We start from the raw sequence: 27,962 nt of genomic DNA on the forward strand, positions 1-27,962 counted from the left end.
CTTGCAGGAAACGCGTAAGAACCCCAAACTCAACCATAGCTTTGCTTTCTGTCTCATGTACAGGCCGGAGAGAAAAGCAGCTCACCTCGCGGAGTCCTGACTTCCAGCCCTCTGCCCCGGACTCACCCGAGGCTCCGGTCCCTGCAGAAGAGCAGGACGTGCTGCAATGAAGTTTGCAACAAAACCAGTAACAACAGAACTTAGGGGGGGAAAGGGGGAAAATAAAGCAAGCACAAAATCTGCAGAATTCTTCCGGACTGGTGCAGTGTTGCCAGCATAGCTCACACTGAGGCAACACACCACGCGTTCACCCAGCAGAGTGTACGACGTAGAATGGCAGTAACTAGGTGATTACTAACTGCTAATACACACTTCAAGTAAAAAGAAAACCTATCGTGATGTCAGCACAACATATTTCCCTTCTATGACAATGTAACAAGTCCAAAGAATACGGAGGCAGCAACGCATGTAGCACCTGGACTCCAGCAAGGCTTCCGACAGCATCTTACGCGCTCTTTCCAGAAGGAATTTAGAAAAAAAGCGCATTCAGAACTAGCTTGCAATGGTGTATACAACTCGCTGCAAAAACATACTCCAGAATGGATCACTGTCAAACTAGAATAAGGTCCAACAGTATTCAACAGCGTTCTTAATTACGTACACAATGCAATATATGGCTTTGTTACGAAATACCACGTTACTGGGGGGGAGTTGCAACTCTGTTCTACCATCAGAAGATAAATCAAAATGGTCTCTACAAATCTGGGAGGGAACTCACGGAGCGGATTTCTTCCTATTTGTTCTGCTAAAAACAAATGTAATGTGCGCTTTGATAGGAATTCTCATCTATACAAGATGGAAAAACTATTTGCTTGCCAGAAGTTCTGCAGAGAGCAGTCTGGAGCTGTAATGCATCAGTAAACAAATGTGCGTCAATAACACATTTAAACGGCAAGTTTCACGGGCTGATGTGCAAGACCAGAGCATCTTTGGTAGGACAGGTGAAACAACCCTTCCCTCTCTAGTCAGCATTAACACTGACTGACTTAGAACCTGACGTCCCGCTTAGGGCATCACATTTCTAGAAAGATACGAAGCAACTGGAGAGAGCCCAGGGAAGGGAAAAAAATAAAACACTGGAGGTCTAGAAAACATGACGTATGAGAACAGATTGAAAGAACTGGGTTTGTTTAGTCTGAAGAAAAAGATGACTAAAAAGAGACATGATAACAGTCTTCAAATATGTAAAAGATTGTTACAAGAAAGAAAAACTACTTTCCACATACACTCTGGATAGAACTAGAAACAACAAGCTAGGATAGCAGCAAAGTATGTTTTTTTCGAATGTCTAACTGACAGAAAAATTAAACATCTGAAAGCTTGCCACTAGGGGCTGTGGAAGCATGGAAGGTTTTCAGGAAGAAACACGCCTGGACGCAGGCAGGTATGCGAGGATTTCACAGGGCTGCTGAACCGACTGTACGACTTCCCCAGGTCTTCTTCAACACACTTGGATTCCACATTGTAGGCATCAAACGTCATTCCTTTATTGCTGCTTGTGACCACCCGTTGAGTTTAGAATGACTGGTCTTTATCTTCAAAGAAAAACTGTTCTTTCTAGGAAGACAAGCAATGCTCTGTAGAAAATGCACGAACCACTACACTCCCCCAAACTGTCTTTTCCAAACCACCATACACCAGGAGACAGGCACTGCCACTCACTACGGATGAGGGACAAGCTGCAGAACCGAACCAGGAATACGATACGTTGCTGTTTTCGGTGCGGTTTACTTCTAAAAGTGGCTTTCCTCTTGTGTATAAGATTTACTCTGCAAGAGGCCTGGCACAAGAAGACGTAAGAAATGCTAAAACAAAAAGTGACATCACCCACTAAACTAAGTGCAACAAGTCTTCTGGGGCAAATGAAGCTCAATAACTAGCTAATATGAGTTTTAGTCATTTCGAATATTGCCAAGCAATAAATTGACTGGCCAATATACTCCTCAGTGCAAATTACTGTGGAAGGTGGCCGCTGCTCCTCTCCTCTCGCCGTACCTCCACAACTACAGTCAGACGCAAGCAAGCTCTTTCCGCTGCTGAGAAGCTGCTACTAAAGGTGCTTGGTGTTTTATGAGGTCCCGAGCTTGTGGAAATTGCTCCTTTGTCACATACGGAATGGGCTGGCCCACGGGGTATGCTGTTAAGACACCCTTCCTCTCCCAGCTCTTCAGAGGACAGCAGCAAATGATTACGGAGCTGCAAGTCAGGAGCCCAGACAGACACCCGTAAAACACTGTCGACGCTGACAGATACAGTTATGCAGAAGAAAGACAGTGTAATGCATCACAGGTTTCCCAGACAGGGATATTGAACGGTGGTTTAGTGGAAGGTGGCAGCCTGGTATTTCTTAATGTTTTCTTAAATAAATTAACTCAAATTAGGCCTTAGCTAGGATCCCACGGGCTTTAATTATTTAAAGACCCTAAAGAAGGCATTATTAATGGTCCAGATTTTTTTTCTCAAATTATCTCCACTTTTTTTTCTCACTTCCAACAACGCGAAATTTCTCTAAAAGAAACCTTCGGATAAACTTCTCTGGTGCTTTGGAACTTGATAAAAATCCATGCCCTCTCTCTCTACAGTTCAGTAACAAACATAGTTTTGGTTCAAAGCTGCCTTATTTTGCCTCTTCCTGTATTTCTAGAGAAATCTATTGCCTTTACTCCACCACTCTTCCTTTTTTTGACCACTGCCAAAATGGGCAGTTTGGTTTTGGTCTCTCGCTTTCAGAGTAAGCGGCCACTGCAATGAGAAGAGCTGCCATACCAGCCCACCTGCCCTTCACTTTGACCATGTCACTGAACACAGCATCTAAACGGACACTGAAAAAGTTCCAGGAGGAGGAAACCGAAGGCAGGTGTGGGGAGAACACACCCAACAGGTCACTCCCATTGCAGAATGCCAGATAAGCAGACCAGAGTCATGCATCACCCGTGAAGCGGGGACAGCTCTTCCGAGGCGAGCGGACGGGAACACGGCTCACTCTGGTGAACATCTGGGCCACTGTGCTAAGGGAATGGACGGGTCATACGCAGAATTTGTCCAAGAGAGAGAAACTGAGGTGATTGAACAGGCAAGGTTGACGAGTTGTGAAGATTCAGAACACATCTGCTCTCTTGCAGAGCACTAGATGAGACACACTACTCCTCTCTCACCCCCGGCCCTCCGAGCCCAAGGAGGTTTACCAATATTTGGATGCTTTAGAAGTCGGCAGATTCGAGCTTCACGTTCCAGTTTCTGGTGATCTGAAAGAGAATAAGAAACAAGGCGTTAAGCACCACAACTCTGAACTAAGCTCCTGTTCGTGTTCCAGGGAGCAAGGCAGCCAGTGACCTAGCAGCCATCCAGAGGGCTGGGATTCCTGGAACATGACCGTCTCCAAAAACCTCCCAGTTGTTTCAGGTGAAGGCTGCGCAGCCGAGGCTGCGGGAGGACCCCAGCTCCTGCTCCGGTGCTAGCGCTGAACTGATATTCCCTCCTCGGATTCAAAGCAAGGAGTGGCAGAGTCAAAGACACCGCTCTTTCATCAGCCTCACAAATACGCAGAGCTGCTTCCAGTGACATCCCTTCTGAGACTTCTCCCCTTCTCCAGGGCTGAGGAGGGGGAGGAAAAGCCTCTGAAGAAACAGCCCCCATGCAATGGGACAAGAATCTGCTTCCACTCCAGAGAAACACTGGGGAAGAAGGGCAGAGGAGGCAGGAGAAACACACAGCTCCTGCTAGCACGCAGCCATGGCGTGAAGCGGGCAACTCTGCCCGCTCCAGTGAACCGCAAAGATAACCGTACTTCAGTACCCACGGACGGACTCGCTGGTGAAATGCTGATCAAGCACCTCAAGATCTCCAGGCGAGTTCTGCCCAAATGCTAAGTATGCTTATTCCAGCCTAAAGGCAACATCAGTTCGAGCACGACTGTCATCTGGATTAAAGGAAAAAAAAAAATATCAAGAAGAGTAAAAAATGGTTTCTCCTCCCTAGAAATGTGATGTGCGTGAGGGCAAGGCAAGGAGAGGGAGCTAGCGTAACTCTGCCCATCTCAGCCAAGAAGCTTTTTAGCCACTGAGGCTCAGACAGGAGATCCTTCACTCGAGCAACGACCGAGTCCCCAACTGGCACCACAAAGCCCCCATCCTCTCAAGCGCAGTGCTCACACGGGACAGGCACAGATTCACTGACAGGATCTGAGGGAGGCAAATCCTTCAGGCAGCCCTGGCAGCTGCTAACCTCTAGACTTTTGGGGACGCAGATGCCTAGAAAGAGGGAAGAAGCAAGGACTGTCCTCCCTCCCCAGTCCAGCCATCAAATGAACATTGCAAGGGGAAGCAGCACTGCTCCTGACACTTCCTCTGCAGCAGATCTTCAGCACACAGGCTTGAAAACAAACCTTCTCAGCATCTCCTGTGACACCACAAGTCTTTGCCAAGGGAGTAAGCAGGACCTTTGGCTGGCTGGGCTACTTGGCAGATCACCAGGAGGAACGCAGCACCCTCCGATTTATAGGAAACCCCCCAGAAACCCACTTCAACAAAGCCACACCACACGGCTCCGCCTAAGAACAGTTGGTGCGGCTCCATGGTCTCTGCGTGGTCTTCCCCTTCCCTTCATCAAGGAAGGCTGCGGGCAACTGCTCTCTTCCCCGTGAGCAGAAGGCAGAGCCCCAGCCAGATCTCTGCCCAGCACACTTTTCTCTCCCAGGCTGGGACTAGCAGCTCAGGGCACTGCAGGATTTCTGTCTCCTTTCCCACTGCTGAACTATAGAAAATGTCCCAATTAATAATAGGGCTGAGATGTGCTTACATCCTCATCTGCTACCTTTCAGGGATGGGGGAAGGTAAATTACTCCTTTCATCTCTCCTGCTTCTCAGTCCTGGAAATTATTGTTGTTGTTGCATATATTTTAGAGCTCCGTGCCAGAACCACTCTCCGACACAGCAGCAGCAGCAAGCGAGCCTGCAGAGCGTCCCCGCTCCCGAGGCCTTGGTGCAGTGCGAGCTCGCACTTTCTCGCCTGCATTGCTGGGGAGGGCGGCGGTGCCTCGGCCTCCCTTTTCGCAGCGTCTCTCCCAAACCAAGGTCTGCAAAACGCGCTCGCAAGACTGCACCCAGGCCAGATTCTCACAGCAGGGCAACAGCTTTAGATCAACTATCCCCACAGCCTGCCTGCACGCCTGGGTCTCGCGAATCCCCCGCTCACCCTCCCAGCTCTACTTGGAACTCCTACAGAAGGGGATCCTTCACCCACCCGGATCACGTTGCCCTCGTGCGCGGTTACACTTGCTGAGAATCTGTTCCCAGCTACAAGGACACGGGGAAGCAGACAGCAAAAACAGCTGAGCAAAGGGGGAAGGAGAGGTAAGGGCTCACCACGTGCTACTCAGCCACCGAGCCCTGACAGCCAGGACAGACAGCTGATGGGAGCAAGGCTCAAACAAAATGACATAACCATCAAAATGCCATGGGGGATGTAAATCAAGAGCAATTGCTCCCCCGAAATCCTACACCGGCGAGGCGGAGGGAGGGCAGCTAGCGATCACGGGCAGCAGCAGCCACACCAGAACTTGTGACGGGAGGTCATCACCCCACAGCCCATCCCTCCGGCACCACGCAGCCTGGCCGGAGACCAGGGGAGGAGTGCAGCGCTCCGGTCACAAGGTACAGGAAACTATTTCTGGTCAGGGGGAAAGCATACCACACTCTTCTGTCTCCAGGGCAACAAAACAGGCAAACTCAAGCACAACTCGCAGAGAGAAAGCACGCTCCAGCCCCAGGAGCACCAGCCCGCAGCAGCCGGAGCAGCGAAAGGTCAGGCTGGGTGGGTTTGCTGCGCGGGTCCTGCGGGATCCCGATCCCGTTCCTGCGGGATCTCCCGTCCCGTGGCAGGCAGCACCAGAACGTGGCCCAGGCTGTGACTTGGAAAGAGCCCCCCCCCACCTCATCCCCAAAGAGAGCCCTTTTTTAAATCGTTCTTCATCGCCCCATGGCCTTTGGCACGGCGTCGGCATTTGACTCGTTCCACGGATCGGCAACGCAGTCAATTTGGGACTCGTGGGGAACAACCTGGTGCCTAAACGCATAAGGAATAAACATGGAGCTGTGACTTTACCTTTCTCTGGTCTAACAACGTTTATTCCCAGTAGGAGATAGAAAAAGCAAAATTCTGAGTCCTGCAGAGCAGTCAAAGGCTGGGCCTTAACACATTTTAACCTTAAAAATGCAAAGTATTCTTCACAGTATTAGAAAAACGATGAAAAGATGACATGGTTTCGGATCCGTGCCTTATCAAGAGCTTGCAAAGCGAATCGTTTCTCCTCCCTCGGCCCAAAAGACCAAGCTTCTTCCTGCAAGGCATTTGTGGACCGGAGGTGTTGAGGTTGTGGAGTCTCCTTCTCTGGAGATATTCCAGACCCGCCTGGCCGTGGTGCTGTGCAGCCTGCTCTGGGTGACCCTGCTTGGGCAGGGCGTTGGGCTGGGTGACCCACAGAGGTCCCTTCCAGCCCCGATCATTCTGTGATTCTGTGATTCGTAACGCCCAGGGGAAGTGCACCTAGCAGCTACCAGCAACACACCCGGCCTACCCTACAGCACCCCAGGCCTAGGGACATCAGGCTTATTTCCCACCTTTCACCAACTACAAAATTCAACCAGCAATTTCCATCACTTGCCTAAAATACCGTACATCCTTCAGAAAACCTGCGGGTTCCCATTCAGGGCTTCAAGTGACAAAGCCATACACCCACAGAAGTTACTCCAAATGTTAGTTCCTGTTACAATTCAGCACTGCTGTTCCACGTTTGAATTCATCTACCTCCTGCTTCCAAATATTGGGTTTCATTAAGCTGTTTTCCTGCTAGGTTACAGAGCTGTCTAGCCCTGAACAATAGATGATGCTTAAAACTTAAGTACAGGATATTACAAACACTCATCTAATATTCATTTACTGTTTTCCAGCCAAAAAAAGAGCATCTTGCTATTTGGACAATTCTTCTACCTACTGTCTGAAGCAATTAGTATCTACACAGACAGAGAAGTGCAGTCTACATTAAGCTCTTTTGTGGCAAAAATTAAAATGTAAATGCTTACGGAGATGGTGCTTAAAAACAGCAGGAGAAAACTTTCTCATGTTTGGTACACAAACTAAGGTGTGAATATCTGTTTCTCTTCACTAGTCCTTCACAGGATATGATTTCTGCATCTCGGTTCAGCATCTGAGACTACGTTTAAGCCAAGTACCTTTAACATTATTGCTCTGCAAATACTGCGTGCCAAGTGTTGTTCTAGTCATGTTCATACTGGGGTTCTTCAAAACATACCTGGGAAGAAACTGCCTGTTCAGAGCTGGGATTTCTTTGGGTTGGGTCTCGATTTGTCTAGGGGTTTGCTTTAATAGAAAGCAAGAATGATTGTGTTAGCATCATTGGTGAGATTTACGGACCTGCAAAAACAAAACTGCTTCACTGTACACAAACACGCAGTCCAGTGACTGGGACAGGGCCACTGGTGCACCACAGACGCACAGCAGTGGCCGTGCACAACCAGTAATGTCGCAGCTGTAAATCTCCAGCTGAGCAGGTTAAAACAAAACCGACCCTGCCTGCGTATGGACGACAGCAGACCAAAACCGTGATAGTTTGGCCTGTATGTCCCAAATGCATCAAACCTCAGCAGATAAACAGGATAACCTGATGTAAAAGAAAGGTGTACCCAAAAGAAACACCAAAACGCAGACAGCTTTACTTCGCAAAAACCTGGCAATCTCCAGCAGAGTGGGGAACGTGACTAGTTTTACGCCGATGTGCATTTCTTACTCTTTTATAAGGAAATTTTGTCATCGTCTGACCGCTTCTGCCTGTTAGCCCACCGACGTGGTGATGGATATGGACGGGTAACGTTAAGACCCAACTCCTGGGCTCTGTGCTTCCCCAGGGAATCAGCTCCCAGTTTTCCCCTCCAGGCACCACAGGCATGGCTGCTTCGCAGGGCTCTTCCTCACCAGGCCCTTCTCCTCCCAGGGGACCCCGGGCCTGGAGCAGAACGCCTTCAGACAGCTCTGACTTCAGACACAGCCACGATGCCCTGAATGGGTCCTGCTCCCGAGGGATGGGGAGAGGGGCTTCCTTTCAGCTGCACGCAGCTGCCGCGCAAAACCCACGCTTTCCAGCCAAACTCTTGCCACAAGCTCCATGAAGGACCGGTGACAGGGGAGGTTTGCCGAGACATGCCCCTTCCGCCCCAACCCCTCTGCCTGCCCCAGGAGCTCCGACATTTACTGCTCTAGGAACAAACATCAGCAAACCCACGCTTATTCCAGGTAGCTCCTTCTCCTGGCACGCAGCAGGCAGCATTAAAAACTAACTGAAAGAGTGGACAAAACAGTTACTGAAATAAATCAAACCAAGATTTATCAGTGAGAGCGAGTAACTTCCCATCTACCAGAAAATGAGGTGGAAAAAGTTAATTCGACCATACTTGCTTCAAGAAGCATTAGAAACACAGCGTCGCTTCGAAACAGTTCCACGTGGAAAGCAGCACCCCAACTGAAGCATCTGCTGGCTTACCTCACCAAACGGCAGCTACACTGAGCTTGCTCTTTCTTTAGTACACCTGCCTTAACAACAAAATAAAAAAAGCAGGTGGAGGACACACTTTAGCAGCCTAAAAGTTAGCCACCCCAATGGGAAGGCAGATTCTTTCCCAAATGGAGTAAGAAGCAGCAGCAACAAAACTAACGCTGAGTTGTGAATCATCTCCGTTTGATGAGAAACTGTGTCATGAAGAGAAAACCCGTGCTCCTCCCTTTGCCATCACTCAATCCTCCTGTTCTCGACCGGAACACACAATCCGGCTGCTTGGTACTCCAGCCCACCTGGCTTCATCCCGCACCAGGACCGCGCTCCATCGCCGCTGTTAACGGAGGCTTGACGTTACCATTCCTGTGGGAACACGCTCTCGATTACATTTCTGAGAACAGGAAGAGTCCGGAAGAGGAATCAAACCCAAAGCAATAAATTCAGTTTGATTGCTGTCATCATGCCAATTCCGGGAGATCGTCAATTGGTGCCAGCTGTTAAGATACCGTTGGAGTTGCTTCAAGACAGAAATCGAATTTGCATCAAATACATTTTGTCGTGTGAGACTGCTCTGAGCCTTGAGGTTCCTTCGTGCTTTTCTTTGCATGTTTAAATTTAAACTTCCTCTCCGAGACATTCCCAGCACAAGAGAGCTGGCTCCCTCATCCCGCATCTCAAGCCACAGACCTTCCCCCATATTCTCTTCTTTTTCCAACAAGACCGTGCTACAGAACAGCTGAGATCTCTCAGCGTTTGCAGTCGGGTGGCCCAGGAGAGTGTGCCATGCCACAGCACCACTTTGAACACGAAGACCAGCCAGTCCAGCCCACCGCTATTTCCCCTTCCGCAGAAATTAGTAGAAACGAAAAATCATCCTAGGCCTTAGGAACAACCAGAGACCCCCGTAGATTCAGTCTATCCTTTCTGACAAGAGCTAACAGCAGATGCCTAAAGAAAAATATAAAGAAAATAAGCATATAATAACACTTCCAAACGCTCTCCCTCCCCCCAGCTACCTGCAGCCCAGGACTTTGCCGTTTCCATTTCAGTGTTTCTACGTCGCCATTTCAAGGACCAGCCAAAATGAATCAATCCGTGGCAGCACGCTACTCCCACTGCGTGTGACATTTCTGCAAGCCCAAGCCTTCTTTCCAGCCTCCCAGCACAAAGCAAGCCCAGTGGCACGACGTCCCCAGCGCCCGGGCAGAGGGGCTGCCACCCCCTGCATGTCCCCAGCGCCTGGGCAGAGGGGCTGCCACCCCCTGCCACAGCCAGCAGCGTCTCGCTGCAGCGACTGCCCACCAGCCACGAAGTCACCGAGGGGAAGCCACGGCCGGAGCCAGCGGGTGAGGAGGGAACAAAGCTCCACTCTTCTCACCCAGCGAAAGCTAGAGAAACGAAGAGCGGTGGCGAAATCCTCACCGCTTGCCTTCAGCTGCTGACAAAGGAGGAGGTTCAAGTGCCAAGAGGACACAATAAATACAAGCCTTCTTTCAAGAAGTGCCGGCAGACGTACTTCCTCACAAAGCCTTTCCTCCAGCAAAACCATTAATGCGATTACCTTGTACCAGCCTTTTCCCACGCTCTCCCAACCTCCCAGAAGCAAACAACCCCACGTGTAAAAGTGTAACACTACTCCTAGAAGTACATACACACATGGATCTTACAGGCAGCCAGAAAGCTCACGCAGTTGGTAACAAGCTGTGTTTCTGCCCACCAGTAGCCGTGAACCCTTTGGTGTCACTGCACTGGAAAAACAAAACAAACTAAATAGGATTGAACTACACAAACGTCGAACAAAGTTTCCACTCTTTTGTTGAAGTAACACAGAAATCAGACTACCAACATCACAGAGTAGAAGGCAAGGTGATTTAAAAAGGACATGGATGTGTTGGAGCGGGTCCAGAGGAGGCCACAGAGATGATCCGAGGGCTGGAGCACTTCTGCGAGGACAGGCTGAGGGAGCTGGGGCTGTTCAGCCTGGAGAAGAGAAGGCTCCGGGGTGACCTTAGAGCAGCTGCCAGTGCCTGGAGGGGCCAACAGGAAGGATGGAGAGGGGCTTTTCACAAAGGGGTGTAGCGATAGGACAAAGGGGAACAGCTCTAAACTGAAAGAGGGCAGATTGAGATTAGATATGAGGAAGAAATTCTTCCCCATGAGGGTGGTGAAACACTGGCCCAGGTTGTCCAGAGAAGCTGTGGCTGCCCCCTCCCTGGCAGTGCTCAAGGCCAGGTTGGATGGAGCTCTGAGCAACCTGGGCTGGTGGAAGATGTCCCTGCTGATGGCAGGGGGGTTGGAACCAGATGATCGTCAAGGTCCCTTCCAATCTAAACCATTCTGTGATTCTAGGATAAGTAACTATGTTTGTATCTCCAACAAGCACCCTGAAGGGTAGGCCAGGGAATTCTATTCTCTTTTCCAGTATTTTCTTACCTTTTAGTTACTTTGCAAAGATCATCTCCCTGAAGGCAGATATGAACATATGCACAACAGCGGCAAAAGGAAAGAAGGTATTAAAAATACCCAAGAGACTATTTTAAAATAGTCAGTGTGCACCTTTGCCACAGCAGTTTCTACACAGGGTGTTTTTGAAGCTGCTGCGTCTTTTCACACGCATATTTTTCAATTTATCAGCAAACAACTCATCCACTGTTTTTCTTTGTGTCACCCAGCAGGTAGACCTGGGAAAGGCAGGAGAATTCCTGTCCCCTTGCTTTCAGCAGGATTGCATGCCCCGAGTATCACCCATCACCCACACTACAAAGCAAAAGCAAAGCACCCCGATGAGCGCAGAAGGAGGAAGCGGGGAGCTTGGGCTCGCACAGACACCAGTAACTTTCCAGGAACTTCACGAGGCAAAAGAGATCAAATTACTGGGCACAAACTGAAGCAGAGGAAGCTCCAGCTGAAGACGAGGAAGAACTTCTTCCCTCTGAGGGTGACGGAGCCCTGGCACAGACTGCCCAGGGAGGCTGTGGAGTCTCCTTCTCTGGAGATATTCAAGCCCCCCCTGGACGCGGTGCTGTGCAGCCTGCTCTGGGTGACCCTGCTTCAACAGGGGGTTGGGCTGGGTGACCCACAGAGGGCCCTGCCAACCCCTGCCATGCTGGAATTCTGTGATACTGAATGAGGGCAGGCTCTCAGCCATAGGTGAGAGGCATCTCTGCTGTGACTAACGAGGTGAGCGCATGGGGATTAAGTGTGCTCAAGCCTGACACGCCAGCCCCTGTCTGCAAAGGCACAGATAAAGCCAGACTGGGCGTTTTCTGTCTCTCTGAGAGAACTCCCACCATGCAGCCTAGGTTCTTGTCTACAGCAGATCCCACGGTTTGACCAAAGCCAGCACTGCAAAGCGACACGGAATCCAAATGCACCTGCACGCACCAGTGTACGGAGAGGGCAGCAGCAAGCACCCCGGCCACCGCAGGCCTAGTCCTTGGCTTCGCACGTGCGACCAGCCCAGAATCCGGGCGAGGGACCTCCCTCTCAGCATGCTGCAGTGCTCGGAGCAGGGTTTTGTAAAGCCCTCGACAAAACATCCCTGCCACCCTTCCCCACAAGCCTCAGGCCCTTAGAGCCCTGCTCTTTGAGCCATTTCGAAAGCTGTTCCCATTCGTCTTCTGCCAAAATCAACTGCCCAGGTGGAGCCCCGTGGGTCCAGCCTGAAGGCTCCGTGTCGGTGCAGCCATGGAAAAATGAGCCGGCACCGTGACTGCACTGGGAAGGTGGAGGAAATCTGCCTGCAGAACAACTGACACAGGCCAAAGCACCAAAGTCTTTGGCAAGCTCTGATGTGACATACATGCCATCCCTCACTTACAAGCCCTGCTTCTGGCACACATCTCCTCTGAGGGCATACCAGTTCCTCTTGCTGGCAAGATAAAGGTCTCTTCATCTCCTCAGTCATCCCTTCCATGTTGCCAGTGGGATGTACAAGGGCTGCTCCAACTCTGCTTTATTCTGTGTTTGCTTTTCCCACCAATTAGTCACTTTCGCTACTAAAAACCAGTGAAGAATTTCCAAGAGCTTCTAATCTGAATTCCATCGTGTGCTAGGCTAATGCCCAGAACTCTGCCATTAAAACTGCCCACCAGTTCACCAACCCTACCTGCTCCACTGCCTACTGCAAAGAGCGCAGTTTCTTGCTTCTACAAGCCTTCTTTGCTCAGGGTGGGATGAAGCACAAGGAATGCCGGTGCTGCAGCGGGAGGTACTGGGAACCATCCCCGCACCATTGTAGCTCCTCTCCGAAGCAGTCCATTCTCCAGCTGACCATGAACAACCCCATGCATCAGTACAGGCTTGGGGTGGACCTGCTGGAGAGCAGCTCTGTGGAGAAGGACCTGGGTGTCCTGGTGGACGACAGGTTAACCATGAGCCAGCAGTGTGCCCTGGCTGCCAAGAAGGCCAATGGGATCCTGGGGTGCATTGGGAGGAGTGTGGTCAGCAGGTCGAGGGAGGTTCTTCTCTCCCTCTACACTGCCCTGGTGAGGCCTCATCTGGAGTACTCTGTCCAGTTCTGGGCTCCCCACTTCAAGAAAGATGAGGAGCTACTGGAGAGAGTCCAGCGGAGGGCTGCGAGGATGGTGAGGGGACTGGAGCATCTCTCCTACGAGGAGAAGCTGAGGGAGCTGGGCTTGTTCAGCCTGGAGAAGAGAAGGCTGAGAGGGGACCTAATATATACTTACAAATATCTGCAGGGTGGGTGTCAGGAGGATGGGGCCAGACTCTGTTCAGTGGTGCCCAGCAACAGGACAAGGGGCATCGGGCACAAACTGAAGCAGAGGAAGTTCCGTCTGGACATGAGGAAGAACTTCTTCCGTCTGAGGGTGACACAGCCCTGGCCCAGGCTGCCCAGGGAGGTTGTGGAGTCTCCTTCTCTTGAGATATTCAAGACCCGCCTGGACACGGTCCTCTACAGCCTACTGTAGGTGACCCTGCTTTGGCAGGAGAGTTGGACTAGATGACCCACTGAGGTCCCTTCCAACCCCGACCATTCTGTGATTCCTCCTGAGCTCAAGCAATAGAGGTCACCAACCGTAAACGCTGGCAGGCAGGTAGCAGCACTGCAAGGGGCAGGAATCCTTGTCTCTTGTTTTATTCTGCTGCGGCCAGGAGGCGTTAACTGCTCTTGCCGCAGTGGTGACACAGGAAGAAATGCGGTGTAATTGCCCTCCCCCTAAGGCTGGTGCAACCACCAGGCCTTCCAGCCTGGCCACGCGTTTCCTTGAAGGCCCCTAAGAGGTCGGCGATGAGTGTGACGGTGTATTGTTGCTCTCCTTGGGCATGTTTGCTTAGTGTCATTTGAAAAGCTTACGAGCGCCTGCGTGCCAAAGAAAGGAAGAACTGCGTGATACGAACACAACTCGCAAAAGGAGTGAAGTTTTCAAACCAGAAGGTGCTGAGCTCCACAGCTCTGAATGGTCAAACCACCCCCCTCCCTTTCTTGCACCAAAAAAAGTTCACACAACCCTCTGTTGTGGTCACTTCAGACCTCGTACCCTGCAAGAAGACCTCCAGCTCAGAGTTCTTGCCTGGTCTAGCTCTTAAAAAAGCACAGCCTCCCCGCAACCCCTCCACGTCCTCCCCCCGGCAGGCCTGCGGTTCGGCGCCTTCCCCTCTGTTTTGCCTTTCCTCCGCCGCCCCGCAGCACACGTTCCCCGAGCTCCTGTCCCAGCAGGGCCACGCACCCTTCCCTGCCCCGGCAGCAGGCGCAGCAGCCCCCGTCTAGCCCTCCCACCCCTGGTTTCCCACCCGCAATGGCACCATTTTTTTTTTTTTAAACTGCATTTTACAAGTAAACCACGTGCTCAGCTGCTAGGTTGGGTGCAGAGCCAAGAAACACTCCAGTGCACGGGGGAGGGGAGCTGATGTATTTTTTCATTTCATGTGACCGGCTTACCCAGCAGCTTCACCAAGACCGAGAGCAGAATCTCACCCTCACCCCTCCTTCACCACCAATCCCTTCCCCCAGACGACTGCAGGGCAGAGACGCAGAATGAGCCTGGCATCGCACGGGACCGCAGCCAGCCCCGGAGTCAGAGAAGAGGCGAGACACCAGCCCCGCAGCCCAGCCGACCGTCGGAAGGCTTGCACGCAAGGAGCTGATCTTCCCTGTAAAACTGAGATCGGGCGTGGAAAACTGTTGGCGGGAACAATTAAAAATATCAAGTATTAAAGGTAGGGCAGAGTGGAGGTGTGTGCTCTGCTGTTCTGCAGGTGCTGGGGTGGTTGCTCCTGGAAGCATGAGAGCCCCAAGAGCTGCTGCAGTGCCCACGGCATCCAACATCCCGACGCGGCAGCTCGAGAGCCCGCCCGTGTCTCTGGGCAGTGCTACGGGCTCCCACGCAGAGAAAGGCAGAAGCCGTGGCTCGGAGGATGAAGAGGCAGGAGGCTGCAGCTACACACAGCTACATTCCACACACACAGAGCCACATTTTTTTGGTTAGAAAGTCAAGCAGAGGATTGCGTTTGGATCCAAGAGGCTGGCTGCAGAACGTGTGTTTAAATAAACAGCATCCCAACGTACTTTTGCAGAGATTAAGAAGGGTCAAGTGATTTTTGAAATAAACATAGTCTAAATTTTAGAGGGTTTCCACACACTTTCTGCAACGAGATGGGCAGGACGATACGCACAGCAATGTCTCTTAGCTCACCAAGCGCTATGCAATAATGTTTTTCTTAGGTGCCCGTTGCAGACCTCTCTCTTGAATCCTTCCTAGACCTGCAGATCACAAGCAGAGATTTTGGGAAAATGGAAATTCTGGCAAATTTCTAGAAGACAGATACTTAAATAGGGGAAAGAAACCATGTTAGAAAGCAAACAAAAAAATCCCCATAGAAGAATGCCTACTTCCACAGCATGTTTTGTCAGGGAATCTCTAGGTCTGTAACAAACATTCACCATGCAGCCTGAAAACCTCCTAAGCACAAAGTTATTTCCCTATCTTTAAAGAGCTGGAGGAGGAAAGCAGAGATACTGAAACCAGAGACCATGTCAGTGACAAATCTGTGAACCAGCTCAGGTCTTTGGAATCCGAGTGTCTCATTACCGCGTTTTTCCTCCTTCTGCAGAAAGAGAAGCGAAGAGAGAAACAATGCAGCTCCCATCTAATGGATTTTGAGCAGTCTCTCCAAGTAAAAACTGATAGGGGCAGCATTAGCACTGCTGCCACACCTCACCATACCTCACGGTGGGAAGCACGAAATCCCAGCTCAACGCCACACGAGGACCTAATGGATTTTCATTATAAGGTCCAGTGTTCAGAAGTGAGGAAAAAAAAAATTGAAACTTTTAAAAACCAACGTTTAGCCTGTTTGGGTGGAACTGCCACCCGACAAAGCCTGCGTTCTGCTCGAGAAGAGCACAGCCTGAAAACAGCTTCCTTCACGTAGAAGTTCCAGATCTGGCCTCTGGCGAGCACAACAGCTTGGAACCAGTCGCCCTACCCCATCCCTATGGCTGCTTTCAGATTTCCAGGGAAAGAGGCACTTGACTTGCGTCTTTTCCAAAAAAGCAGCTGCTGTGCTACAGTTGATTTATTCTCTGGCTCAGTTTATTTCTTGTTTTGATGAATGTTTAATGCTCCTGGCTAGAACAGTTTAGATGTTGCTTGCCTGGGGGCATTTTACTGCTGCTTCATTACCGTAACAGGGAAATCAAGGCCATCTACAGCTTTTTTCCCCCCCAACAAGTCTTCTGCTATTGTTTGGTTCTAAATTACGTGGTGCATTTTGGCTTTGAATTGCACAGGATGGTACCAAGATGACAGACACTTACCAAATCTCAAGAGATGGCCAGATTCACTGATTACCAGACAACATACCCAGAACAGCAGTCCTCACTGATTAACTCCACCCTGTAGATCCAAAAAGACTGAGGGCAAGGGGTTGAAACTGCAGTTCTTGTGTTATCTCAAAGCCTTCAGATCTGTAAATTGCTGCCCATCTCAAGCAAAAAGCGAGAGGCGGAAAAGGAGGTGGGCCAAAAGAAGAAAGAAAATGCAGTGAAACAGTTATTAAAGTGCTAACGCTGGTATCTACAAAGCAACTTTCTCTGTTGAGATTGGGTTTTAATGGGGTGGTGGTTAAGATGTCGAGCCAACATGTCTTAAGACTAAACCCTCCTTTTTCTGCAGAACACACAAATGAGGAATAATGGCAGATAAAGCTTCTCCCAGGCTAAACGCCAGACAGACAGCCTCAGCTCTGACCTAAAAGGACCACTTCCACGCTACAAACGTTACTTTGACCCACGCAGGTTGAATTTCAAATAAAATAAAGCGGAGCATGGTGTCCTACAACCAGTGCCCGAGGAGCCTCTGCAGCCCCACACGAGCTCCGTGGGGCACAGAGCTGAGATCCCGACTGCAGCACCCCACATAAGAGTGGCCCCCCAACAGCCACCATGGTAAAAAGTCTCCTTACGCTTCCTTTTTGCCATCTGTACTGCATCCAGCCAGATGAGACCTGGGACCCTGCTCACCCTACCACCAAAACTGCTATCTCCATTTCAGGGCGAATGCTCGCAAAAGTGATCTCTGCTCCCTCCTCAGCCTCCCTCCTCTTCTTCAGCCCTCCTGTCAAGCAGGCAATCCAAATACTGCAGTCCTTCAGCACGGCAGGCAGAGGATGACTACAGAGGTCTGAATACGGTATATTGTAAAGATATTGCTGCAGCCCCAGCGTAGGAATACATAGCTCACCAGGAAGCTGAGGAACATGGGAACGCAGAAGTACAGCCCTTTAAAATAATAATAACAACAAAATAATAATAATAATAAATAAATAAACCCCCTCTGTGCTGTGGCCTGGTCTCTGCAGCTAACAAGGTTCCCGGGTGCCGAGACGCAGCAGGGGAGAGGGGCAGCAGCAGGACAGGCTGCACTGCTCGGGGCTTAGGGACGGCGAGCCGCCCAAGCTGCTTATGTCCAGCACAGCCAGGCCCAGACAGCGTGTCCTCTGGGCCCTAGTAAATGCAAACGTCAAATGCGCTTCTAACAGAAAAACATTAATGGTGCTTGTCGCCGGGAACGCAGACCAGAGACAAAGATGGCTAAACAAGTGTTCAGACGGAAGCCAAAGCCACAAGAAAAATTACAGAGCATGGGAAAGGACAAAGCGCCCACGAAGAAGAGCAGCACAAGGAAAATGGGATCCTGTGGGAAGAGAAAGCCCAGCTCAGAGACAAGGCTCACTGGCCTCAGCGGAAGGGAGCAGAGGACAGCACAGGGCAGGCTGCTCTCCTTCCCGGGCCACAGCCCTCCACAGCAGCCCGGAGCATTGCTGACCATCTCACCCGCAGGTCAGCGCAACTCAAGCTTGGCAACCTCGGACAAGTTTACTGACTGTCCTTACCACACAGCAATCGCTTTTCAATTCACAGAATCACAGAATCACAGAATGGTAGGGGATGGAAGGACCCTCTGTGGGTCACCCAGCCCAACCCCCTGCCCAAGCAGGGTCACCCAGAGCAGGCTGCACAGCACCGCGGCCAGGTGGGGCTTGAATATCTCCAGAGAAGGAGACTCCACAACCTCCCCGGGCAGCCTGGGCCAGGGCTCCATCACCCTCAGAGGGAAGAAGTTCTTCCTCATGTTCAGACGGAACTTCCTCCGCTTCAGTTTGTGCCCGTTGCCCCTTGTCCTGTCGCTGGGCACCACTGAACAGAGTCTGGCCCCGTCCTCCTGACACCCACCCTGCAGATATTTAGAGGCATTTATTAGGTCCCCTCTCAGCCTTCTCTTCTCCAGGCTGAACAAGCCCAGCTCCCTCAGCCTCTCCTCACAGGAGAGATGCTCCAGTCCCCTCATCATCCTTGTAGCCCTCCACTGGACTCTCTCCAGTAGCTCCTCATCTTTCTTGAAGGGGGGAGCCCAGCACTGGACACAGCACTGCAGATGGGGCCTCACCAGGGCAGTGTAAAGGGGAAGGAGAATCTCCCTCGACCTGCTGGCCACACTCCTCCTAATGCATCCCAGGATCCCATTAGCTTTCTTGGCAGCCAGGGCACACTGCTGGCTCATGGTCAGCCTGTCGTCCACCAGGACACCCAAGTTTAACAAGTATCTCCCGTGCTTCACACTGTCCCCACATTTGTTCTTCCATCACACCATGAAACTTGTTTCTCTGTTCAGCTGGGGCAAAGCCACTGGACCCTCCAGTCACCACGGCCAAGGTGGTGTCTGAAGAGGGCATTCAGCCTAACAACAGCAGCCACCGGCCAAAGCAGCGACCACGTCACTGGCTGATCAGCCTTGGAAGTTTCTGCCTCTGGCCCATCTGCTTGTTCTCGCCTCCTCAGCCGAGCCCAGCTTGTTTGTGTGGCAGCCCTGTCACCCAGGATGGAGAACAGAGGCAGAAAAGGTAATTTGAAGTCATCTTCTCTGAAGTCAGTTGAGCTTCCAAAGCAGTTGATAAAGTGAACAACCTTAACAGAAATTGCCCACTGCAAACAGCAACCAAATAAAGCTGCTGGTTCTCAAACGGCTGATGACCAAGCCACAGCTGTGGGGGGGGGGAGGAGAGGGGGGGAGCGCACACGAATCCTCGAGTGAGTCACTCGCTCTCTGCATCCCCGCTGGCCTAGATAAACGCTGCTGCCAGCCGGCGATGGGTGCTGCAAACCAGTTCTTAAGCCCCCAGCATCCCTGCTGCTCATCTCCCGGTGGGCACTGCGCCCGCGCCGAACACCATGATCTGGGTAGCCACAACCTCTCCGAGGTCCCCATACAGCTCCGATGGACTCTGACGTCTCTTCTTGCCCTTGCTCCTGCGTTCAGAAGTCCCCTCTCAAGGGCTGGGATCTCACGCAATATTAAGTTCCCCCTCTTAGATGAGGAAAAGGCTGAAAAAAAGGTGAAAGCAAAGCGATAATAAAATATAGCGCTGAAGACAGAGTGTAGGAAGTTGCTCCTTGCCCCTGTACCAGCAGTGGTTTGTTCACTGAAGTTTTAACTATCCTCACCTGTTGAGTATGTGACAGATTTCTTTCCCCCCCCAGTTTCATCAGTGTACAAACATGCCAGAAGCAACGGGGAGAGAAAAGGAAAAGAATCTTGAAGGATCCAAGATTCTCCACTTTCTGCATCTGCAACACTGGTGTACGTGCCGGATGCTGAGGATTTCAGCAATGGAGGTTGGCTAGCTGATAACCACACCAAGAAGCAAGGGTCAGGCCACAAACTCCAAGTTTCAGGCTAAAGATGTGAAGTTTCGCAATTTGTAAATTCCACCTTCTGCGTCACGCAGCTCTGCAGACCTCCCCTGCGACTCCTGGTTGTGAAATGACAACACACACAGGACCCCGGGTACACCACGGCTGTTCTCACAGTTATAACTGCCCAAGATAGCACTGGCTTCTTCTCCCAGCCCTTACCATAAGTAGTTCAGGGAATGCGAAGATATAAAAGAATAGCTTCTCCTTTGCCTAGTCCATCTATTCCTGGGGCACTGAGATGTATCTTACAGGGGTTTTCCCACTCCCCGCCACAAAAACCCCATCACTTAAGATGCACCCGCCAAGCTGCCTCGTCTGTAACTTCTAGGACCCGCGATGGAAGGATTACAGTGTTGTCACACGGTGAAAAGCAAGGAATAGGCACAAAAGAGAGCAGCACAGGGCAGAAGGTAAGATGCTGCACAGGGCGCCTGTCTCAACCAAAAGTATGGTCTAACAGCAAACGCTGCCAAGTACGCGTATGTGCAACAGCTTCATAAAAGATCACCGATATAACTAAATATCCAGGAAAGGTCAACAGTTTGAGCTGCTTGTGCAGTCTTTCTACAGCACCCTAGACAGGCAGGATGGTTGGAATGCTTTGATGCCAGCTTTCCCTAAGGAAACCGCAGCCAAAACCTGCGCATCTGAACGCGTCTACTGCAATATTGACACGTGCAGAGGGATGAGATGATCATTCCTGCCGCCTTCGGACCCAGTCGGCTCACACCCAGAAACGGGGCAAGAGGATGAACGAAACAGAGCGGTCAAGACACAAAGTGCTGCCTACCCCATACATCAGTACAGGCTTGCGGCGGACCTGCTCGAGAGCAGCTCTGTGGAGAGGGACCTGTGTGTCCTGGTAGATGACAGGTTGACCATGAGCCAGCAGTGTGCCCTGGCTGCCAAGAAGGCCAGTGGGATCCTGGGGTGCATCAAGAGGAGTGTGGCCAGCAGGTCGAGGGAGGTTCTCCCCCCCCTCTGCTCTGCCGTGGTGAGGCCCCATCTGCAGTACTGTGTCCCGTTCTGGGCTCCCCAGTTCAAGAAAGATGAGGAGCTACTGGAGAGAGTCCAGTGGAGGGCTACAAGGACGATGAGAGGACCGGAACTTCTCTCCTACGAGAAGAGGCTGAGGGAGCTGGGCTTGTTCAGCCTGGAGAAGAGAAGGCTGAGAGGGGACCTTAGAAATGCCTCTAAATATCTGCAGGGTAGGTGTTAGGAGCAGGGCCAGACTCTGTTCAGTGGTGCCCAGCGACAGGACAAGGGGCAATGGGCACAAACTGAAGCAGAGGAAGTTCCAGCTGAACATGAGGAAGAACTTCTTCCCTCTGAGGGTGACGGAGCCCTGGCCCAGGCTGCCCGGGGAGGTTGTGCAGTCTCCTTCTCTGGAGATATTCAAGATCCGCCTGGACAAGGTCCTATGCAGCCTGCTCTGGGTGACCCTGCTTCGGCAGGGGGGTTGGGCTGGGTGACCCACAGAGGTCCCTTCCAACCCCTAACGTTCTGTGATTCTGTGATACCCTACCTGAAGATGAGCAAAGCAAATGACGGTGCTCGTCACGAGAGCACTCTGTCCAGTCTCCAGCTGGGTACTCCAGCCCACGGATGCTCCTGAAGCACCCAGTGCTGCTACTCCTCCCAAGCAACCGTTTGGCTAGCAATGCCCATGTGCCAAAACCGGGCTAGCCAAGACATGATGTATTCCTGAGGCCTCCAAAGCCTCCTAAAATGCAAGGATGTCCCGCCTTAAGAAGGCCTGGCTCCTACCCAGCTCTGGCAAAGGTATCCTAAACCACAGCAAATCCCTGCTGTAAAAGAAACTGGTCCAGGGACTGCACAAAGCACGGAGAGCCAAGGGAAAGCTCGCTCTGCTGCGATGGACAAACCAGCTGGTAGACTTGCAGACCTGGGGAGACCTCTTTATTTCCTTCTATGGGTCGACTTGGTCCATCCAGCACCACTCCAGTGTAATCTCTGCTTAACTTCCCCGAGCATCCGGCTCCTGAGCACAGAACACACGTCACGTGCCCCCGTGTTTACACATCCGCGCTAGAGGCAGATTTACATCAGCTGGCTCAGGTCCTGCTTGTGCAATCGATCACCCTTTGTCATATCCGAAAGTGGCACTTCTCTAGCCAAACTCCGGGACCTGGGGCAAGAGATTCCTCGCCGCGCTGCCCAAGAACTCAGAGACAAAAGGGTTCTGGGAGGAGCAAGCCACTAGGATTGCTGAGCCCACGTGGAACAGAGCAGGGGTCTGTGCTCTCCGGGGGAAGAAACATTTTTAGGAGGAACAGCATTGATTCTATTCTGCTATCAGCAACAATACCAGGTTTTAAACATATATGTTTCCTTTTAGGGACCGGCTTGACTTAAATGTCTGATTCCAGCCCAGATTTCTTGCTTTTGAAGTCCAAGTTTCCCTCTTACACTCCTCCCATATCACCATACTTGTGGACTTCGTCCTTAGTTCACATCTTCACTAACAGAGTTGTGCTTTTAAATGAAACAGTTTTTCATTTTGAAACACAAACAATAAACTGAAAAGGCCTATAGAAGAAAATGCATACTTCGGCTCTTTCTAGTAAAGTCAGCAAGTAACTCCACATAAATCTTAACTCAGCGGGTCCCCGAAAGACAGCTGAGGGTCGGCGCCGCTGACCTGCGGAAGGCAGGCGGACGTGCGGCACTTGGCTATCTCCTCTTTTGCAAGCACCCAGGAGACCTGCGAGTGCGAGGGTAGGCAAAAGCAAGCAGCCCCCCTGCCCCAGGAACAGCAGCGAAAGCCAGCCGTAAGCTGGATAGAACCAGGGGGTTGAGGAAAGGCTGCAGCAAGACCTGGTGTCATCCCAGGACAGGCACGGAGAGCGACCGAAGGGGAAACAGGTCAGGATCTGGCTTAGGGAAGGGCAGGACAGGAGTTGCAGAGCTAAAGAGAGAGAAAGTAAGGCACCATCCTGCCAGACAAAGGACTGGGGAAAAAAATTAAAGAAGTAAAAAAGACAATTTCTTGAAAATTCTCTTTTGTAACGTTGCAGTGACATGTAACCTACTGCTCCGGCAGCCACAGAAACGCCAGATGAACGTGACAGAGGTTGGTTTGCACAGGGAGGGAAGGAGGAAGATGCACTTGTCGGCATCCTCCAAGGAGGACGCGTGGTCTCGCCACGGACTGCTCTCCTTTGCTCCCTCCAGGAGGTTCACAAGGCAGAACTGGAGGGACAGGATTTGATGGCAGCAACACTTGCTGCCTTAAAAACAGCAATGTATTTGAGGTGCCAAACAAATTAACCAAGCTTACAAGTGGTTTTCTAAATTTCTTTCTAGAAAAGTCCAATGTGACAAGCTCAGACAAGCGTTTACGGAATCTGCTTGCCAAATCCAAGACAGCACTCAATCGCGTTCTTGGTCAAGCCCTTTACGAATCTGTCTCCACTGATGAGTAACCTTTGGCACCATGGAAGCAATTCACATAGCAAAGTTCAGAGGACTTCTGCGCTACAATTTTTCCATTTGATATACGATTTCCACCTAAAACTAAGCTATCTACGGAATTACAAATCCTACTTTTTAGTAACACACTTACCAAACATTACTAGGATCATAGAATCATAGGTTGGAAAAGACCTCCAAGGTCATGAAGTCCAACCGTCAGAAGTAGTACCTCCATACACATCTTGGTGAACATTGTTTCTGGTTCTTTTGGGTAGCTTGTTAGCGTACTGTGTGTATCTGCGAGGGCCAGCCAGCACGGCACTGGAACAATAAGCCTTCTCCAAGACTTCTTAGCAAGCTCACAAGCTACCTAACCTGCAGGCTGGAAGATGTCTGTTGGTGGAGTGCCAAGAGAAAAATGGAATGCCCTGTTGCAAGGGTCAGACGCATCATGAGGAGCAAGCATCTGAGCATGGTCCAAATGCACAGGACTAAACAGCATGCTGTCAAAGGTTTTATCGCAAAAGTTAAAGCAAGGTTTGATGCTGCTGCACTGTGGACATGACACGGTTCCCTGATGAGATGCAAAGATCAGCATATGGAACAGAAGATCACCTTAGGAACGCACTGCACCGTGACCCTAACGAAAGTGAACACACAGATTACCATCTGGAATTCAGTTTCACATAAGGAAAAGGGGCAATAAGCTGCCTTTCTTAAGAGCCCTGCACCCCCTGCTATACCACTGATAAGAGTGAAATAAAACAAGAGGAAAGAGATCCCATCAGCAGCCTTGCTTTTTACTTCAGCAGGAGGAGAAGGGGAGTGGGGGGGGAATAAAAGCCTTCATTAGTCACTGATAGGGTAAGTTGTATTTACAAAGAGCGCATTAGTCATCCACTGGTTTTGTTCCAGGGGGAGCAGAGGAGGGCTCTGTCTTCCCAGCTTCCACAGAAGACAAGGCCTCTGTGCCCAAAGGCGCAGCCGCGGCATGCTCACTTCCAGAAAGCACCGGGGGACGTCGCGAGGTCCCGACATCTCTCCACCCAGCGCTGCCTCCTGCTCTCCGACTGGCACAGGTGAGGAAGATGCAGGTGGAAAACAGGTCCTGCCGCTGAGCGTCGGCCGGCACTGCCTCTCTCGGTCTATCCAACACACACCACACTGGCAGCGCCAGCTCTGCGGGGAGGAAGACGCAGGAAACCACTGAGGCTGCAGCTTCCCTCGTAGCTGTCACTGCCCACATGAAAGCCCACCCACAAAGGAAGGTAAGAGTGCAAGGCAAGCAACTCGGAGGTATTGCGAAGACAGCCGCTCATCTTTCCCTCCCCAACGGCGCAGCGTGCTGCAGAAAGCCTAAAATACACAGAGACCCTGCCCCAGCCGGGGCAGTTTACAGGGTCTGGAGTATGATGTAGTTCTGCGCAGCTCACCCGCGCGCCCCAGCTCTCTGAGCGTACCTCATCCTCAGCAGACCGATGGGAATTGTCTCTTCCCGCACACCGGCTGCTGCCGTCGGGAAGCAGGACCTACCCCTCCATACGGAGGGAGCACTGAGGAAACACAGCGGCCGTGCTTCCACCAGCACCCGCAGCGAGCTCCACATGCCAGGGAGCCAGAGCGTCAGGAGGGCGGGGGGATGCAAGACTTGTCCCAGAATAAATACGCACTCCCGGCAAACGCTGAGCTGTTCTCAGCTCTTCAAGAGCTTCCGAGCTGTGGGGAGCCTGCCTCCAGTTCATCTGAGAAATTCCGGGAAGTTCTCAAAGCCCTGAGAAGAGAGCTGCCAGCTTAGTGCGTGTTTTACTGCTACCGTCCTACAAGTCTATTCATTCCTGTTCAAAAAACACACCAAAAATCAAACCTGTAACCACGCTCATGTCTGCCCTGCTAACAGCGACTGTGCTGCCTCCCCCCCCGCCCAGCCACTCCTTCATCTTCACACAAAACAGCACAGGGATTACGCAGATGTTGCCTTGCTATCCCGACCTTCCTAACCTATGCCCACGTGCCATCAGCGATGCTGCCCGTTCACCGTCCCCCCACCCACATGGCAGAGGTCAACTCCCTCCTGGCTGCAGCCCCGTTCAGCAGCCGGGCGGTGATTCTCACCTGCTACGCCGCCTCGCAGGAGCAGAGACAGCCACCACCACGCTCCCTGCACTAGGGGGAAGCCAGGTCCAGGGCACAACACGCTAGCTGTAAACCACAGCTGGAAAACACTGGAAAACTGAATGCTCAGAGCAGAGGTCGGCAGCAGGGACAGTGCAGAGCATCAGTGGATGTCTGCCTGGGGGAGAGGGAACCGCACCGCGAGGGATGGGATTTCACTCCAGCATCCAGCAGAAGCAGCAGCTCAAATGGAGCTGAGGCTGCTGCGAAGGAACCACAGAAGGTGGCTGGGCTACCCGTTTGCGTATAAGCTGTTTTTTGCTTCTGGGTGGAAGTGTCTAACCCAGCAAGAGAGGCTGCACAAGCCCTGCAGAACAGGTCAGCAAGGATCTTCACAGTCATCACTTGACCATGCCATGGACATGGCAAAGTTGCATCCCACCCAGCAAGGATAAATCACATTCACTGTCCACAACCCAGCTGCAGAGAGCCTGCAAAGAGATGCTAAGGGCAGCCTAGAATAAACCCACGGTGATGTCCAGAGTGAGGGGACAAACACTCTTATGATTCAGAACAACAGCTTGACAGATCTACAGCTGGGGAGGTTCCAGGTGAACAGGAGGAAAGACTCAAACTTGCTCAGCAAACTGGAAGCAGGATACAGCAGACACAGGAGCAGGTGGCAGTGGAGGGTCTCTGGCAGGGACGAGACGATAACTTCGGCAGGGCCATCACTGCAGCGATCACAGCCGGCACCGCTGGTGAGCCTTGTCTCAAGCCCCAAGCACCAGGAAGACACAGCTGTCAACACCCACCCACTGCCATCCAAAACACCGAGGGAAGCAGCAGGTATCTGTTATTTCAACTCTAAGAATCAGACCAACAGCGATGCTGGGCTCAGCCCTGCTGTCCCCACAGTGCTCCTCTACCTTCTGCAGCACCGCAGGCACCTGCCCTGGGGCTGACACATCCACAGGGCAGAGCAGAGTCACCTTCCCAAAAACGACTTTCTCTGGAGCTCTTGGAAAAAAAATAAAATCAAAGCCTCTCCAAACCTAAATCCCCCAGACAAACCACAGCTCAGCTGCTGGGACGTACAAACCAACACCAGGAACAGCTCCCAGAGTTTTCCAGGGTGTGTAACCGCCCTTAGGGATACACCTGCATCTCCATTCTTGCGGCAGGAAAGGTGTGTGAAGGAGCAGAGCAAAGCATGCCGCAGCACACAGGGGTTCCTGGACTTTTTGGTCACTTTCCTAGTTTTTAAATCCTTTTTCTCAAATTTAGAAGCCACAAAAGTCACAGTAGTTCCTCACACACACCACAGCACTAACTTGCTTGACCTCCAGAGCATTACAAACACCAGCATCCCCAACACACCGCAGCGAGCAGAGACTCGACTCCCCTCGACCGAGCGAGGGGACCGAAATCACCCATCCTCAGGACAATCACGCATCCGGCACCGCAGACGAGCTGTTGCCTATACGGGCTCAAGCAGTCATACAGGTTTTTCTCCACAGGGTTATGGGCTGGAAAAGCTCCAGCAGGCTGGGCTTTAGTGAACAAGACCCCGTGCAAGGCAATACCATGAGCAGCTGTCTTTTGGGAAGCCAAGACCTTCTTTTCAACAGTGTGGCAGCACAGTAAGAGCTGGAGTAAAACCGAAGCGATAAGCAAACCGCACAACAATTTCCTCCGGAGCTGGCACTCACAAGCAGGAGACAGACACCCAGCTTCTGATATTGTTCCTGCTGGACACCTTCCGTCCTTCAAAAGAGCCTCCAAGCTTTCTGGAGACGTCTGCTCTGCAATCAAAGGTTTATTCGCAGCATGAACAGACATCTCCACGTTCGCACTATATTCCCTAGCAGGAGTGGTAATAGCGGGATTCATGGACTTTAACGCAAACTGTGCAGGCCTGCTGGAGACCTGCAGATGTGCCTACGCTGCTAGTCCACACCAAAATCCACTTCTCTGAATTCCGTGCTATTATCTCCAATCTACTGAGAATAAAGTTAGCGAAGCATGTTCTTCACGCTGCAATCACACCTCCTGCTACAGCGCCAGCAGCGACCAAGCTCTCCACTCATCAGCTCCAGATACTCAGTACTTGCATACAGACGGGGAGAAGCGGGATAAGAGGAGCGGAGAGAAAGTGGGGAAAAAACACAGACTCATGGTGAGGGATTTCTAGTTAAGCTTTGTTTGTCCAATCCTGCACCTTTTCCCACTCACGCGCCGAGCACAACCAGAGACAAGTTCTACAGTAATAACAATGAAATAATTAATAAGAAGAATAATACTAATACATATCAAAAGGGAGAGGCACATGAAGAGCAGCTCCAAGAACTTGCAGCACACGTGGGTGAAGTGATCGCACTCCATATCTCTCAACCCCGCCGCCCACAGCCAATTCCATTTTCATTGCAATGAGCAAGCAGCGTTGAGCACCATCTCCAGCTCAGCGGGCGCAGAGATTCACAAACCCGCGCACCGCAGTTCCCATGGCAGTGGTCTCTGAGCACACGGTGCCGGCACCCACAGGTGCCCTGCTCGCCCACGCCAGCTCTG

The 27,962-nt window shown here is 51.5% G+C and overlaps 1 protein-coding gene across 13 annotated transcripts in view; it reads right to left on the reverse strand.

Moving 5' to 3' along the window:
- CAMK2G (calcium/calmodulin dependent protein kinase II gamma) overlaps positions 1-27,962 on the reverse strand; it is a 117,421-nt gene that overhangs the window by 60,292 nt on the left and 29,167 nt on the right. For all 13 annotated transcript variants that reach the window (XM_075422884.1, XM_075422883.1, XM_075422887.1 and 10 more), the window contains exon 3: positions 3,246-3,305. In XM_075422884.1, coding sequence (XP_075278999.1) covers positions 3,246-3,305 — 60 coding nt within the window. The remainder of the gene's footprint in view (positions 1-3,245; positions 3,306-27,962) is intronic.

This window comes from Opisthocomus hoazin, chromosome 6 (assembly GCF_030867145.1).
Source record: "Opisthocomus hoazin isolate bOpiHoa1 chromosome 6, bOpiHoa1.hap1, whole genome shotgun sequence".
In the NCBI taxonomy this organism is placed as follows: Eukaryota; Metazoa; Chordata; class Aves; order Opisthocomiformes; family Opisthocomidae; genus Opisthocomus; species Opisthocomus hoazin.